Source organism: Limulus polyphemus, unplaced genomic scaffold (assembly GCF_000517525.1).
Source record: "Limulus polyphemus unplaced genomic scaffold, Limulus_polyphemus-2.1.2 Scaffold3138, whole genome shotgun sequence".
Classification (NCBI taxonomy): domain Eukaryota; kingdom Metazoa; phylum Arthropoda; class Merostomata; order Xiphosura; family Limulidae; genus Limulus; species Limulus polyphemus.
In genome coordinates this window covers 81364-99540 of record NW_013668748.1, presented here as the reverse complement: position 1 = coordinate 99540, position 18177 = coordinate 81364, and the positions used below count along the sequence as shown (strand labels likewise).

At 33.2% G+C, this 18177-nt stretch overlaps 1 protein-coding gene across 1 annotated transcript in view; it reads left to right on the top strand.

The window, feature by feature from the left end:
• The window catches only part of LOC106468732 (cadherin-86C-like), a 53258-nt gene that overhangs the window by 21729 nt on the left and 13352 nt on the right, over positions 1 to 18177 (top strand). The window contains exons 7-17 of the mRNA XM_022397093.1: positions 420 to 503; positions 1957 to 2082; positions 3925 to 4065; positions 6399 to 6477; positions 7553 to 7674; positions 8170 to 8472; positions 9375 to 9533; positions 12744 to 12899; positions 13171 to 13241; positions 15622 to 15871; positions 17324 to 17554. Coding sequence (XP_022252801.1) covers positions 420 to 503; positions 1957 to 2082; positions 3925 to 4065; positions 6399 to 6477; positions 7553 to 7674; positions 8170 to 8472; positions 9375 to 9533; positions 12744 to 12899; positions 13171 to 13241; positions 15622 to 15871; positions 17324 to 17554 — 1722 coding nt within the window. The remainder of the gene's footprint in view (positions 1 to 419; positions 504 to 1956; positions 2083 to 3924; positions 4066 to 6398; positions 6478 to 7552; positions 7675 to 8169; positions 8473 to 9374; positions 9534 to 12743; positions 12900 to 13170; positions 13242 to 15621; positions 15872 to 17323; positions 17555 to 18177) is intronic.

Genomic DNA, 18177 nt, shown 5'->3' with positions numbered 1-18177 from the left:
CTAGTAATTAGTAAAATAAGTTCGTTAAACTTAAGTAATATGTACGACACACACACACACACACACACACATATATATATATATAGTGTGTGTGTGTGTATGTGTCAGTGTATCCTAAAGATTTAACAATTGGTTGAAAAATATGTATTTGATGCAGTAATGTAAGTTTGCCTGCTCAAATCGTATTACTTTCCTATATGTAAACAATGCTTAGTTAAAAATGAAACACTTAGTTGATAAATACATCTTTTGACTCAGTAATGTAAGCTGGCTGGCTTAAGGCATATTATTATTCCTTGATGTAAACAATGCTTCATTAACAATGGCTGTAACTCACAGTTAGAACAACTGATAGCAGCTTTCCGACAGAGAAACTCTAGAAAAGAAAAGTTTATTTCACTATATTTTGTTTATTTCAGAACACTCCCCTGAACCAAGTGATTAGTTACGTCGTTGCTAAAGAAAAGGAAAACAGCAATCTGCCTGTGTCATTTGAAATTCAAGTAAGTCAACTGCGATCTCTACCGTATTTCCGACAATAAACTTGCTGACGTTAAACTTAAAGGAACAACGAAAATTAAAGGACAAATCAATCTTCTGGTTTTGGTTTACTTCATCAGGATATTGATAAAGTGTGCATTGAATATTTTTCTTACCAGGAACCCCCTAGTGGCACAGCGGTATGTCTGCGGAGTTGTAACGCTAGAAACCGGGTTTTTATACTCGTGGTGGGCAGAGCACAGATATCCCATTGAGTAGCTTTATGCTTAACTATAAACAAACAAACTCACCAGGAAAGAAAGAAAAAATGCAGTATTTATGTGTCTAGTATTTATAAGATTTTCAAATCTAAAGTATTTATTCTAAAAGACTCCTAATGGTTCAGCGGTACGACTGCGTGCTTACAACGCTAAAAAAGTTTTTCGATGCACGTGGTGGGCAGAGCACAGATAGCCCATTGTGTAACTTTGTGCTTGCCAGCCAACCAAACTAAAACATTCGAAAAATAACAATAACAAAATCCACAAACCTTAAAGTAAGAAATTAATGGTACATTTTTTTTGCTTCAGTCTCTCTGCTCGCTGGTGGCTCAGCAGTAGGCCCCCAGGGTTTATAGCGCTAACATTGGGTTTCGATACCCGCGGTGGTCAGAGTACAGATAGCCTATTGTGTAGCTTTGTGCTTAATAACAAACCAACCACTCCCTCTAAGTTCTTGTTCTCAACAGGAGAGAATGTAAATAGAAGAAATTATACTCCATAATATTAATACCACTTAAAAACTTATATTTATATGTACCACGTTATAAACAGAACGCCCTTCCTCAAGTACATTAAAGCCTCAGAAACCGGGGCTAGATGTATGGTTTCTTTCTGATTTCTGGCTTTAATGCACATGAAGAAGGGCGTTCTCCCCGAAACGTCGAGCAAATAAATATATGTTTCAAAGAGATATTTTGTATTACACCATATCATTTGTTCTGTGGCATTTCGTACCACATTGATCTTTACGATTTAATTTATTGTTTTCCTTTTGGCAGGATAAAATGTGATTAGTGAAACGTTCTAATCGTCAGTAGTTTATTAATTTCTTTGTTATAATATTTTAAAATATGGCTAAAACGTTAAAGCATCAGCACATGGATGTAACACATATGAAAACGTCCAGCAAGTTTTTGCTAGCATTGTAAGATATTAATCTGTACTTGTAACTTGAAGTTTAAGAGTATTGGTAAAAATTAATGTACTCAGCAATTCATGTTCCGAGATTTTACAAATCACACTCTATACTTCAGGCACGAAGTTGTACAAAACATAAGATTTAGAGCTCTTTGTCCACCATTTCAAATAATATGATTTGATGTTGTTGCTCTACGTTATATAAAATCCATATTAGCCAAGATTTCACTTCCAGTAATAAATTATCAATCATCATAGTCCTCTTATTTTGTTTTAGGGATCTGACAAATTTACCATCAAGTACGTGTTTGGACCACGAGGAAGCAGTAAAGCAGAATTGAAGATTGTAGGAGGGCTAGATTTTGAAGAAGCTGATTATATTAAGTTGAAAATTCTGGCGCTGGTAAGTGCCATTATAATAGAGAAGTCAAACTCTGAAAAAACTAATTGTGTTCGGATGAAATTTCTGAACTTGAAATAAGTGCGATGATTGTAGGAGAGCTAAACTTTAGAAAAGTTGCCCAACTCTAATTACTGTAATTTTATCAGAGCTAGTCTTTTAAAAAAACTACCCAGCTATAAGTATTATAATTGTAGGATGGCTAGACTTTAGTAAAACTACCCAGCTATAAGTATTATAATTGTAGAATGGCTAGACTTTAGAAAACTACCCAGCTATAAGTATGATAATTGTAGGAAGCCTAGACTTTGAAAAACTACCCAGCTATGAGTATTATAATTGTAGGAAGGCTAGACTTTAGAAAAACTACCCAGCTATCAGTACTGTAATTGTAGAAAGGCTATACTTTGGAAAAAACTGACCAGACATAAGAAATAACTGTAATTGTAAGAGGGCTAGACTTTGGAAAAGCTGTCTAGCTATAAGAAATAACTGTAATTGTATGAGAGCTAGACTTTGGAAAAGCTGTCTAGCTATAAGAAATAACTGTAATTGTAAGAGGGCTAGACTTTGGAAAAGCTGTCTAGCTATAAGAAATAACTGTAATTGTATGGAAGAGCTAGACTTTAAAAAACCGTCCAGGCATAACTCCAGGTGGACTTTGAATATTATAAATTATGTTGAATTTATTTTCCTAACTCTTATGAATTAGTTTGTTGTAAAACAGTTTGAAGGCTGGTGGTTAGGGCATTCAACTCACAATCCTCAAGTCATGGATTTAAATCTTATCACTGAACATGCTCGCCCTTTCAGCCGTGGAGGCATTATCATGTTACGATCAATCCTACTATTCATTAGCAAAAGATTAGGCGAAGAGTTGGCAGTGGGTAGTGTTGAGCAGCTGTCTTCCTTCAAGTCTATCACTCGAAATTAGGAATGACTAGTGCAGATAGCCTTCGAGTAGATTTGCGTGAAATTCAACAAACAAATAAGGCAGCTCAAAGAAGGTAAATTATAGTAAATTGAAAGTCCCGACTTTAATAAATAACGTTATTCTTGGAGAAATTAAATTATAACAAACTAAAGATCCGTAATGTAGTTATATTATGAAATATATTCTGAAAGTAGTCACACCATTAATAATTTCTCTTTGTGTAAACTATTTAAAAACTGTTTAATTATTAAGTAAATTCCTTTTATGAAAATTGACATTTGAATTAATTCATGTCATTAATAAGTAGTTAAAAATATCTTTTTTAAACGACGTCCTTTGAAAATTAATTATTATAGGAAGTTCTCTTGTTATATAAAATTCAAGTTCCGAAGAAAGTCATGTCATTAATAATAATCCCTTTTCTATGAAAATTATTTGTTGAAACTAATGCTATCATTGGCTGTTATTCAGTTGTACTAGAGATAGTCTTTGAATAACGTCCTGTCATTCGAAAATAATTTGATCGCAGGAAATGAGTTCTTTCTACTAAAGATGACAATAAGTAGGTAACTAAAAAATGTTTACCAATGTAATTTCAAAATGTGCTATTTTTAAGAGTTTAGACAGGTTTAAACATAAACAGGAAAAAACAGGAAAAATACAACTTACATAAAACAAAATAATTTGTACATTAATGATAATCTAATATTTTTTTAAACTCTAAGCTAAGAAAACTTGTAATTTAGTGCAATATCTCCGTAAACATACATTTTGATTAAATGCTTCTCAGTCTTTTTCAATCCAGATACCCAGGCAAACTATGCATCTTTGTGTCTATAAAAATTTCTGAAGAAGTATTTTGGTGAAATTAGAACCATCCAGAAACATTCTCTCATGTTACTCCTGTTTAGAACGCCTGGACCAACGTGACTCTCGACACAAGAAACATTGCCACAGTAGATGTTGTAATCCTTGTTCAAGATATCCAAGACAGTCCACCAGTTTTCCAGCAATTGCCATCTGTTGTTACTATTTCTGACACAATAAAGTCTGTAAGTATTCAAGGACGAACTCAGCGCGTCGTAACACTTAGTCATTAAATATAAATATACTTCCCGTATTTAATTACGTTAAACTTTACATATATACTTATTATAAAAATGTTTACTCATAAACATTTAAAAAGCTCCCCTGCTAAAAGTACTGTAATCTTAGTCTCTATTTGTTCGGTATTTTTTAAGCTTCCCAAGCCTTCATTGTTCCTTCTGAACACAGTAATAAGAAAATTATTATTATTATTATTAGCAAACACTAAAGATAAATGTTAAGTAGTACAAAGTCTTGCTCCAGTCTCTCTGCTCCCTTATCGGAGAATCAGCGGTAAGCATGAGGAATTATAACACTAAAAATTGGGTTTCGATACCCACAATTGGTAAAGCACAGACAACCTATTGTGTAGCTTTGTGCTTAACAACAAAATCAGTTCCTATACGTTTTTGCTCTTAACAGGAGAAAATGTATAGAGAAAAAATTAAATGACGTAATATTAATAGCATTTAGAAATATTTATTTACACGTCGTTTTGGACAAAACGCCCTTCCTCAGGTGCATTTAAACCTCAGAAATCAGGGCTAGATGTAAGGTTCGTATAGTTTCATCTGGTGAGTATTGTTTTCTGTTTACATACCCACTAGAGCTTACATATAAAATTAACAGAAGCTAGGGTTTTCGTTTTTTTTGTTTTTTTTTGCTTTCAACGTTTTATGGTAAAGTTGTGAACACTGTAGAACAAATTGTGAATAAAGTGTTTCTTTACTTAAAGAGCTAAATACGTGTTCATGCAGGCTTTGTTTTATTTACGTGTTTTAACATTACAACAATCGAATGTATATTCTCCATAATATACAAGAGCTAAAATTCGCTGGTTTTCTACATCTCCTCTAATAAAAAAAGTGTTTCAGTGTAAAGTTTTGAATATGAGTTCTACGGAAATGTTACGTACTTTTTATTAAAAACGTAGTGTGTGAATGTGATGAAACCTTTTCAGTACGTACAGAGTAATAAAGATTGGAAAATTATTATTGTTTTATATATGCTTTTTGGATACTGAACTACCCAATTTTATTCTCTAATTTTTAGCGTTAGAAATACTTTTGCAGCTGAAGCGGTACAATGTTTTGTAATTTTATTTTTTAAAATTTATAATATGTTTATAACAATAACTGTTCATGACCGTCCGTTAGACATAGCATAATTGAATGCTTTTATTAAAAGTAATGTAATATAATTTAATACCGCCCGGTTACGTTTTCTTTCTCCATTAATTTCTTTTTTTTTTCTTAGCATTTATTCAATTGTAGCTAGGACATTCTTAACCAAACGGTACTGAATAACGCCGAATAATTTCTTGCTTAGATGAATAACGTTGTTATAAAATTCCAAACTAAAGAAACTTTCGAAATTTTCGATTATTTTATTATAACCTTGACGCCAGGGCAAAGTTTAGCGAAGGTGTCAGAAGCAAAAATCTCTCTTCTTTCTTGAATGATTATTGCGAGCCTTTTTAGTTCTACTGTGTTTTAAGACGAGTGATTACAGTTAACGTTTCCACTATGTTGATTGAATAAAATCGCACTGCGAGTCAACGCTTTACTTCTATAGTGATTATATTCGACTTACATTGAAGGATTGTAGTGATTTGCTTTGATTTTTATTCAGTATTGCTTTCTGTTTGCATTGAAGAAATATATTGACTTATTTTACATTTCTTGAGTGGTGTTTTCAGTTCACGTTGAAGGATTAAAAGTGACTTAATCTTGAATTTTTGTTGAGTATTGTTTTTGTTTGTGTTTAAGGATTATAGTGACTTACTTCGACTTTTTGTTGAGTATTGTTTTTAGTTTGTGTTGAAGGATTATAGTGACTTACTTTGGCTTTTTATTGAGTATTGTTTTAGGTTTGTGTTTAAGGATTATAGTGACTTAATGTTGAATTTTTGTTGAGTATTGTTTTTAGTTTGTGTTGAAGGATAATAGTGACTTACTTTGACTTTTTGTTAAGTATTGTTTTTAGTTTGTGTTGAAGGATTATAGTGATTTACTTTGATTTTTTTTTAAGTATTGTTTTTAGTTTATCTTGTAGGATTATAGTGACTTACTTTGAAATTTGTTGTGTATTGTTTTCAATTTACGTTGAAGAATTATAGTGACTTCCTTTGACATTTGATAGTAATTAATATTTTAGCTTGTCTCACCAGTTTTGTTCAATAAATACCAATGACTTATACTAAGCGATAACAATGAGCATTTCTACTTTCTCTTGACTTGGTCCTCTATATATTGAGTGCTTTTAATGATACTAACACAATATTTGTTTATACTTACAGGGTGCTACCTTAGTTGATATTCGAGCTGAAGATGGAGACACAGCAAATAAGAATAACATAACATACAGCATTGATACGGGTGGGTTTAACTGCAATCATTTACATATTTTTCAAAATTTTTAATTGAAGTATATATATTATATTTTAGAGAGAGGTTGATTTCATTAACATTTAAAATGTTCATTTCTGTAAAATGTACTTGTTTAATCCCCTCAAACCTACCCCCCCCAACTTTGATATATATTTATATTTCACTCATTTTGAATTGAGTGCAGTTTCAACCCAATATCATTAGGATTATTTCTGGAAACATTTTTCATTTAAAAACAAACAATATACTTACATAATTTTTAGTTTTTCTTAAATTCCTTACATTATAATCAAGACTCCTTTTATATTTGAACATTTTATTTATTTTGCAAAATAAACTCAATAAAACTTATTTTTAAAAAAATCAGCTTCATTTGTCCAAAAATGCTTTTATTTTGAAAAATGATAGGTTTTCTTAGAATATATTTCAAAATTTTGTTTCTTAAGATTCTTAATTTTACAGACGTTGATATTAACAATTATCTTTTTTTTTACATATGTATATATTTTCAATACTATATATCGAATCATCATTTTATATGTAAAAACTTTAAAGTTTCCCATGTAGTATATTAAGAATATCTTTTAGAATATTTTAAGTATTTTCAACAATATTTTAAGAACCATTTTACATTTCCCATTTCCCATTCAATATTTCAAAATTCTCTCTATTTCTGAACAGAATATGCTTTAGTTACTAGAGCAGCATCTACTTGCCCCCCAGTGGCACAGCGGTACGTTTGCGGATTTAAAACGCCAGAAACCGGGTTTCGATACCCATGGTGGGCAGAGCACAGACAGCCCATTGTGTAGCTTTGTGCCTAACTTCACACAAATAAGCATCTACTTCTTAACAATGCAGGTGTTTTAGTTACTACAACACCCGTTGTTAACAGTATACACGTTTTAATTGTTACAGCAACATTTGTTTCTTCACAGGCATCACTTCACTTTACACATTAGATTGGAAAATTGTCGTAGAAGTAATTAATTCCTGTTCACTCTAAAAAATTTTATGTATGTATTAAGCTAATGCCTCTTACTCAAGACTGTTATTTTCATAGACTCTACGTTGGGATCTTTTTTTTCCATCAACTCTACCAATGGTACAATAACCTTACTGAAGAGTGTAGAAGAATTGCGAAGAGAATATGGTTGTTGCAGTCCTTTATTACTGGGAGTCAAGGTATGCCGTTAAAATGATCGTTAATTTTATTGTTTCATCGATTCAAGTAATATGATGCATACATCAAAGTATCTACATTATTTTCTTAGACTTATTGGAAATTATAGCAATGCCTTTACATTGGTCGTTGTCTGAAATCACCTTGGATATTTCAAATTTATAAGGCTTAGACATTGTTTGTTAAATAACTTGGCTATTTAATTATCATTTTGCAAAATCTTTTCCAGCTTACATTCCATTTTTAAGTGTACTAATAACTTTCTTATGTAGAAGAATTAATTACGATATTCTAATGTTTATATATTTTATTTTATTCATAAGATTTTTTACTTATTCCTGAATAAAAAATGTTTTAACAGTGTATTTTCAACTTTCACTTTTTAATATCAGACTGCTCATGAATAATTCAGATTTTTTTTTAATAGAGGGTTTTTTCATCAATTCAATTTTAAACATAATGCGTCAAGTGATTAGCTTTACATTCGTTATTTTTAGGCTACGGAAGTGTCGTCGTCGAATCCATCAGCAGAAACTACAGTGAAAGTATCGTTTTTATTGGAAAAAACCGACACTTCAATTCCATATCATTCTACAAGCAATGCTGCAAATTCTGATTCAAGTAACACTATAAATCAACAAACAAATAATATTCCAAGCCAATCAACAATAAACAACCCAAACCGTGCTCCACGATTCACGAGTGAAAGTTATGTTGGAACGATTCAAGAAAATAGTCCTTCACAAACTGCAGTACGATGGGAAGGCGCTGTAATTCCTCGTGTGATTGATGATGATAAGGTCAAGAACACAATGAAATACGATTATTTATTTAAAACATAAGTTATTAAAAACTGAATATTTGTGAAACAATTATCTTGGCGAGAACAGTCAGTTAACGTAGGCATTTTAAGTTATAGTTATAAGAGTTACAATATTTATTTGTATTTACATATCTATTTGTCCGTTTGTGTGTGTTAAAGCATAAAGCTGCATAGTAAATTATTTTCCCCGAATCCCGAATTTTTGTCGTTATAAATTCCCGAGCTTGCTGGGCCACCGAGAATCAATATATATGTAGTATACTCTATCAATGTGATGTTTGATTCATTCTGAAAGTTCTGTATATTCCGCTATGTTGATAACTGTTGTCTTATGAAGACAATTTATTTAATTCGTTGCCATAAAAACAACAGCTTTTATAGACGTACAGCAAGCTGCAGTTCTTTGCTATAAACTCCTTTAGTTTGTTGATTTGGTTTCTGGGCAACGTTTCAAGTTCCAAGTAATATTGATCCTCTCAGAGAAACTCATTTTGAGGAAAGTATTGTTAATAAAACTCTTTTGACGCGTTAAACAAATTACCTAAACGCCATTTTTCTAAATACACACTATCGCCAGAACATAGAGTTAGATATCTATATTTATTACTTGGAGACGTGTCGTTTTTCTAATGTTAACACACTGACGGCTTTGAGTTCAATAGAATTATTTTAGTCTTATCATTTAATAATTTCTACAAGATCGTTATATACATATATCTATTTATTTATTTTGTGTTATATGTTATTATTCGGTAAATTTCATGAAGTGCATTGTCAATAGTTTTACATCGATGTAAGAGTCAAGAATAACTAAATCGCGTAATTTACGTTTATTCCTGAATGAAGTCTGTAGTTTTCTATTTCTTTCTTTTTTAATAGGGCGATGACGCTATGTTCAAGCTGTTTTTGGAAGGTGAAAGTGGGACTTTTCAAATTGTGCCGAGTTCAGGGTCAGGCGTACTGGACTTTGAACTTCTAGTCAGAATCCCAGCTAACCTGGATTACGAAAACCGGGAAACCAAATACATAGACATGACGGTAGTAGCTAGTTGTACAAATCCTTAAAATAAATTATTAATGAAATATAAATATATACATGTTAACAGTAAGTTCACTTGATCATATAACGTAATAAACTGAAAATTTAAAAACATGAACAAATTACACTTTTATAATATTTGTTTCCGTTGTTCAGTCGTTGTTGTACAAACTAAAGTATGTTCAAATATAGGATAAGTGATATGATCAGTGAACAAATATCAGTATCAGAGTTAGTATTTAAGTAGTATCTTATTGAATTATATGAAGAAAATGGAATTTTTAACACAAATTTCAGGCAAATGGTGCAAACAGAAACAAAATGGCGGACGTATATAATTGTTCAGAGAAGGTGCTTTCGTGTACAAAAACGATTTTCCATATGCGAATAAGAGGATTACGAAACGTCATTTTAATATGTTTGGACATTCTAACTATATGATATAGATCATGATTCTATTCTGAGTTTTGACATCGTACTTTCTGAAAACAAAATGGAATCTACAAGTGAAAAAAGTAAAAAGGCGTAGAAATTTCCTCATCATTTATCATAATACCAAAACCACAGTTTAGAGTGTTAGAAATGGATTTTAGCCTAAAATATATATTCATACAGGACTCCACAGATTGGCAACATATTTAAGCGATATAGGTTGAAGAGGGGTTGAAATATGGGGAGCCAAGTTCAAAATGAGGAAAAACAATATAGTACTGTGAATGTGATATTTGATAAGTATGGACTATTTAAAAAGTGTTTCATGTATATTGCTTTGTTTTTATTAGTTCTATAATTCGTGAAACGAATTTCATTTCATCTGGAGATACTCTTGTGATCATAAGATCACTCTGATTGACTACTTGTGCTTTATTCTTATCCTCAGGATATCATCTCCTTCGTTTATCGTCAACGAATGAGTCATCATAGTCTCGGAAGTAGTGTCTGTGTTTTCCACACTTATAGAAGTTTCCTTTTCTTGTGGCCCGGCATGGCCAGGTGGTTAGGGCGCTCGACTCGTAATCTGCGGGTCGCGGGCTCGAATCCCCGTCACACCAAACATGCTCGCCCTTTCAGCCGTGGCGGCGTTATAATGTGACAGTCAATCCCACTATTCGTTGGTAAAAGAGTAGCCCAAGAGTAGGCGGTGGGTTATGAGAACTAGCTGCCTTCCCTCTGGTCTTACACTGCTAAATTAGGAACAGCTAGCGCAGATAGCCCTCGTGTAGCTTTGCGCGAAATTCGTAACAAACCAAACCCTTTCTTGTATTTTTGGGGGGAGGGAGCATTTTCTCTTTCCTAAAGGCTGCAGTAACTGGCAATTTGTCTTTTTAGATTACAATTGAAACATCTTCTGTCCTGTGGTTTACTTCTTCCACTCTTAATCTTTTGAGTTCTCCTCGATCTCCATCAAAAGTTCATGTTTCCACACTCTTTGGTCTCACGATCCTATAATTCCTTGATGGTGCTTTCAGTTGTATATCTGCCACTTTAATTGATTCAAGTTCCATCGCTTGGACAACTTCTTTGCAGATGTACACCCAATCTATCACTACTGTGACGTCTATAAATAGGTCACATGTCAACGAATCCATCATTTCATGTGGAGTATCTGGATGAGTGTGCAAATCTTTCCACATCTTCTGCAAATTCAGCTAAAATCTCTTCTTTACTCTTTATTCTGCTCATAATGTTTACTTTCGAAACTTCATTCTTTTGTGAAACTCTATATTTCATTGATGTTGTTGTAATTTTTCTTTATATCTCCTATTGTTTTCTATACTTCAGTCTGTACATTTTATATCGTTTCGTCGATCTTGTGTTTAATCAAATTCCATTTTGTTCACAACTCTGCTAATCTTTTGTCTTGTTCTTTTTATACTTCCCTCAGCTTCCCGTCTCCTTCGTTTTGGTCTTATTTTAAGTTTCTTTCTCTATATTTTAAGTTTCTGTTTTTTTTTTCATCTCTTTCTTCTAGAGGTTTTATTTTCTTTTTCTTTCTTCTTTTTCTTCCTTTAATTTTTTGTCACTTTGTTTTTGATCTTTTTTCCACTGTTTCATCATCTTTAGTAAAACTTTAATCTTGTATCGAATAAATGTCATCACCTGGAAGTTGGACTTTGATTTTATATTTTATCAAAATGTGTTTGTTTTTAGGTATAAAGCTTCACAACCTAATTTGTAGAACCTGAAGAAATAAAACGATTTTAATATATCTAAATGGACAGGACTTTGCATTCTTTTAACCATATAATCCAAGAAAACCCGTCCAACAACATAAAGTATAACGAACTGGTGTCAATAGTGGGATAGGTTAGCTAGTCCCTTTACCAATGTTCAGTGATCTTCCGGTGGGTGAGCGATAAGTGTACAGAATTACAAAGCTAAGATCCAGAATTCAATTCTCCGTGGTAGATAGAGCGCAAATAACCAACCGCGTAGCTTTGCGCGAACAAACAACAACAACATAATGTTCAATGATAGACCAAGTTCACAGACTTGCTAATTTTTCTCTTGTACCTATGCCATTTTCTTTGTATATCTGGAACGTTATTGAAACACAAACCATATATTCACAAAACTGAAGTAACAGACTACCAAATCTACTAACTCAGTAATCAATCATTACAGTAGTCACAAATCACCCAACCTACTCACAGGCGTAGGAACTTCTTTTTGCCAGAGGGAAGCGACCTTCAGTGGACTTGAAACTGATAGATATCGCTTAAACATGGAGGCTATTGTTGTTCAGAAACTAATGACACTATACGATATATACACTATTTTTAATATATTCAAACCCTAATTGGTAATTTTTTGTTGCCTTGGTTCTCATACCGATTCCGGATCCTGGTGGAAGGGGGGGGGGAGCGACCGCTCTCCTCGTTCCCCAGGTTCCTGCTCCACTGAACCTATTGTCCTATTCTATTGTAAGTCATGTCTCATATATTGTTTCCTACACTTTCAGAAAAGTTCTAATATTAAGACATACCTCTTACGCGACGTAAAAATTTTTCCGAGACAAACAATAACACAAACGTGTAAATTAAAAAAGTCCATAATAATATCACATTAAAGACAAAAATTTGACATTGTTGTAGGATTGTGGACATACTTTAAATACTGTAGTATTTTCAGTCAATTTTTAAATCAAATTCATTTGAAGGCAATAATTGTTTCATTGTCACATTGTAATCGCAAAACCTGTTTTTTAGGTTGTAGCTCGTTCTTCTGAAACTCTGTCGGCTAGAGCCAAGATTAGGGTTAACATTCTTGATTCGAACGACAATATCCCTCAATTTTCTAAAGAAACGTACGAAGCCACAATACAAGAAAACGCAGCACCTGGAACCTTTGTGACAAGAGTTTATGTGAGACAATTTAGTGTGAAATACTTTTAATAAATAGCTTATTTTTCTTAAGGTGTCATTTTATAAACTACTTAAGTCATTTTGTAGATTGATTAATATTAAATATTTAATAATATATATACAGATTATAGTATAATTAAAATTGAAAAGCTTTTATATAGATATAACTGATCTATTTGAAAAATTTGAACTTCTGATGAGCAATTTAATACCATAGAGAGTATATAAGGCTTACAAGCTGACTTTATCTTTTATCTAATGTCGGTTTTAGGCAACAGACGTCGACACTGGCGACTACGGTAAAATTCGCTATACAGCAATCAACGGACCCATCGCGGAATTGTGAGTAAACTTCTTAACCATAATTGTTTCTGAAAACACCTTTTAATGATATATATCTACGTAATATCAATCAAAACGTTTTGGCAGTTATGTTTAATAAATAAAAACCTAAATGTCAAAGGAAAGTTAGAATAAAAGAAATCAGTAGGAGGTGATAAATATTGAATTTAAATTTCACAGGCGTTTTTAACACTTCAAACTACTCGGTGTAGTTTTCTTAGGGAGCCAGTACATACTGATCAGCCATAGATATAACCTGGATACAAGCAAGTCAACTAATACTACATCTCCTATTCATTTCTGGCAAGTCTGTGCTAGCTATAAACTCAATATCTTATTTGTATTTTAGTACTTGTTGATGATTGCATTTCATTATTTTCAATCCTTTTTCGTATATAGGACTACTCTAATCCCAAGATGAATTCAATTCAGTGGTGTATTTAACATCGGTGCAATCAGGGCAATGCACCGATGGGCCCCCTAAGTTAATACAAAAAAAAGGCACATGAAAACTTATAAATCTCCCTTCAGGCTGATAAAGTACCGGATCTTATTTCTAGGCTGTATTCGGATCAAATAGTTTATACCTATTTATGTATCGAGATGAAGAGAAAAACTTAGAGTCTACCTCGAAAACCAAAACAAAAGGAGGCCAGAAGAAGTTTCAGCTTCATAATATCTGAAAAGAATTCAATATATATATATAAACTACTATAAAGTGGCAAACGAGCAGTATATTTAAATCTAATACCAACACGAACATATTCTATGTCAGTTTGATTTCGCTTAATAATTAGCTAACTTTTTTTGTGTGCCATAGGATATTTGAAAATGTTCTATTTCTATACTGCAGTTCTTTATCGGATTTTGTGGCCTACAGCAAATACTTCTTTGCTTTGCCTGTTTATGGGTGACATAGTTTGAACATTTTCTATACTACATAAAGAATTTTTTCTTCTTAGAGTTTCATAGGATAGATATACCCACGCCTCGCGCAGAATTCATTTAATTGACTTCACGTGAATGGCAGATAGGTGTGCGTGTACGTCATTCGCCTGCACTATGGCATTATAACATGAGTGGGAGGGTGGAATTGAAATGGCTGTCAAACTTGGAAAATGGGAAAATCATTGAGTAAATGTTTTTGAAAATCATTCTAGGCCAAGAACCTTTGAAAGTTTCATGATGATTTGAGGTTAGAAGGTCGAAAATTTCTCGTTACGGAGAATCAGGCATTTAGACACAAGTTGTTTTATAGTATGGATTTGTTTCAGACACTTTTAAGTTTTGAATTTTTTTTTCACTTGAGATCAAAATTATGAAGTGTTTGATTGGATTATAAGAATGTTTCACACGAGTTTGAAAAAAATGGGGGGCTGAAAAAGAAGATCTAATAATAAAGTTGAAATTCCTATATGATATATAAACATTTGACAAAGAAATGCCTCCCAGTGGCACAGCGGTATGTCTGCGGACTTACAACGCTAGAAACTGGGTTTCGATACCCGTGGTGGGCAGAGCACAGATAGCCCTTGTGTAGCTTTGTGCATAAATAAAAACAAACTAAAGAAGCAAACAGACAAAGAAATGTATGTTGAACAAACTCGACAGTCACCTAGTTCGACTGTCACTTTCATATACTTTCATAAACAACTTTTAATATCGAGGAAAAACTTGATCTTAATTAAATTAATACTTCAAGTCACGTCTACTCTCGTAGCAAAAATGTATATCTTAAATTGTAACATAGATTTCGTGGATTAGGTTAAAGGTTAGTAATGTTCGCACTTTATTCTATCTTATAAGAAATTAAAACCCAATAAAGTAGCCAAAAAATTAGGTGTCTCGAATTAGTTTATTGGCATTATTCATCATATCTATTTATTTCCACTATTTCAAGTGAAACTCATGAATGTAGTATCTGCATACGCATACACTGGGGTAAGATTTGTGTTTGTTTTTGGATTTCGTGGAAAGCTACTCGGGGGCTAATTGCTCTAACCGTCTCTAATTTAGAAGAATTAGACTAAATAAAAGGCAGCTAGTCAACACCACCCACTACCAATCCTCTGGTTTCATTTTTACCAAATAATAGTGGGATTGATATTCATATTATAACACCCCAAGATTGAAAGGGCGAGCATGTTCAGTGACGGAATTGGAACTTTGCGATCTGCAGATTGTGAGGTTCGTGACAAAACAGTAATTCCTCTTATCATTGTGGTACTTTCAGTAAAGTGAAATACAATTACTTGATATTTCTCATAATTTTAGTGCTTTTCACTAGTTGATCTCAGAAACCGGAAAAGTGATTTTCGTGGGAATTAGGTGTATGACTTGATTCAGATATTATTTTTTTTCACTCTTTACCTCTGATTAGAATGAATTTGGACCCAGATACAGGAGAAGTTACTCTGACGTCATCACAAGGCCTGGATAGAGAAAATGTGCCACAGTATACATTAACTATTGAAGCACGTGACGACTTGGGTCGTGGAAATAGAAATGTCACCCATCTTGTGATTCGTCTTCTGGATATTAACGACAACAAACCCGTGTTCGAACAACCACGTTACGACGCCATCTTGAATACAGATTTGAGCGGCTTTGATCGAAAAATATTTATCAAGGTAATTATGGGTACTAAATAGCTTTTGAATTAAATAAATGCTGGGGTCAGATGATTTGTTCGTTAGTTGAATTTCGCGCAAAGCTATTCGAGAGCTATCTGCGCCAGCCGTCCTTAATTTCAAAATGGTAGACTAGAGGGGATGCAGCTAGTCAACGCCACCCACTATCAGTTCTTGGGCTACTATAATCGAGTAGTATTTGGCTGTCTCTCTTATAACACATCCATGGAGCCAAAGTATGGAGCGTTATTTAATTTTCTATAGTAACATTGCGAACCTTAGATCATAGTTCGGCCTGTACCAGAGGAAGGCGTTTTAATCAATCTTGACAAATCATTTTTATTTTCTCTAATTAATCTTTTCAGATTTTTTTTATTCCAATGTTCTCATATGGACAGGACGAGGTTTTAAAATAGAAAGCCACATTCAAGAAAGTACCTTACTAAAGCTGCGGACATGCCATGGCCTGGTGGCTATAACGCTCGACTCGCAATCTGAGGGTTACGAGTTCGAATCCCCATCACCGAACACGCTCGTTCTATATGGTTGCTGAATGGTCTAGCTATACGGTTGCAAAAATTCTTGGCTTACAAAAATACAAGAAAACTAAAGTTGCAGCTTTGATATATTTCTTATCTAGTCGTTATTAAAACAACCACTTTATTAATGACATACAATTTAGATTAGTTTTGGTGGTTGATTTTGGATATTAGCGCAAAACTATGCAAAGCTAAAAAAGCAAAAATCAAGTAAACAACACACACTGCGAATTACTGGACAATTCTAATTTATTAGAGAGATTTGACTGACACTCTTATAACGCACACATGTTCCAAAGTGCGGAGTGCGATTTTGTATAAATGGGACGTGAATCATAAATTCTCAGATTCAAACTGAGGCATTTGAGGTTAGTGTTCTCAGTTTAAAAACAATTTTATTTATATAAGTCTATAACTGAAATCACTTAGTTCTAGAATCGACGCAACTGGTCTTTAGGTTTAATGAGTTAACTTTAGAGTTACTTTGCTTCATTATTTAAAAACTTGCACAATTACTTTGTTTGGGCCCCCAGTGGCACAGCGGTATGTCTGCGAACTTACAACGCTGGAATCCGGGTTTCGATATCCGTGGTGGGCAGAGCACAGATAGCCCATTGTGTAGCTTTGTGGTTAATTACAAACAAACAAACAATACTTTGTTTGTTACTGAGCACAAAGCTACACAACGGGCTATAACTGCTGTGCCCCGGTTTTTAGCGTTATAAGCCACCAGACTTTCCACTGAGCCACTGGAGGGATACACAGGTACTCCAATAAAGATATATAATCCTGTAAGCGAAGCTTTAATATGTGAATTGACCTTTTTGCTTATGTTATTAGTATTCATTAAACATTTGCTTATTTAATGAGTTGAAGAAATGCTCAAATCCTTCTTGTGTTTTTTCATACATAGGCTGAAGATCCTGATGCAGCCGGAACCACCAATAAATTGACCTATCGCATCTTGAATGGACCTTATAGTGACAGGTTTAGGATAAATCAAGCAACCGGGGAGTTGACTATTACGAAACCGCTTATCTCAGGCAGTCAGTCTTCAGCAACTCCTGTTGTCCTAAGAGTCCAGGCTGATGATGGCGGCTCGCCACCTCAACAAACTACAGTGGAAGTTCAAATTCATACACAGGTATCAGATGCAGAAAGTTAATTATCTGTTATTTCATATATTAGAAGACACTTACCAGAATAAAATAGCGTAGTTTTTACGTGTAATGTAAAGTATCAAGTTCTAATGAATCTTATGAAATTATAAATGTTAATTTTTGTTAATATTTTCAAGATTTTTCAGCTGGCTTTCCATTACTTTTAAATACATTTTCTAAAGATATAAATAAGACAGACAGTCTTTTGATGAAAAATAACATTGAATTTTTAATTTTAAACCAGATTTTTATAATACATTCTAATGTAGATAATAAAGATAGAAAATAATGCCTTTTACTCTCCAGATAATAATAAATATTTTTTATTTCAGCCAAAGTTTCGCCATTACTGCTACAGCAGGGCTAGTAGTATGAGAGTTTTTGTATATATATATATATAACAATTTAACATTACACAAAATGTCACAACCAGCATCCCATCATTCAAACCAACATCAAACAAAGTAAGTTTTAAGAAGTGGTTTTACACTTGAGCTATAGGCCATAAGTAAGACAATGCTTATTCAGTATGGTAATGTCTATTGTAATATTCTATGAAATATCAGCACTAGTACTTCCCGTCGTTGAAACCCACATCAAACAAAGT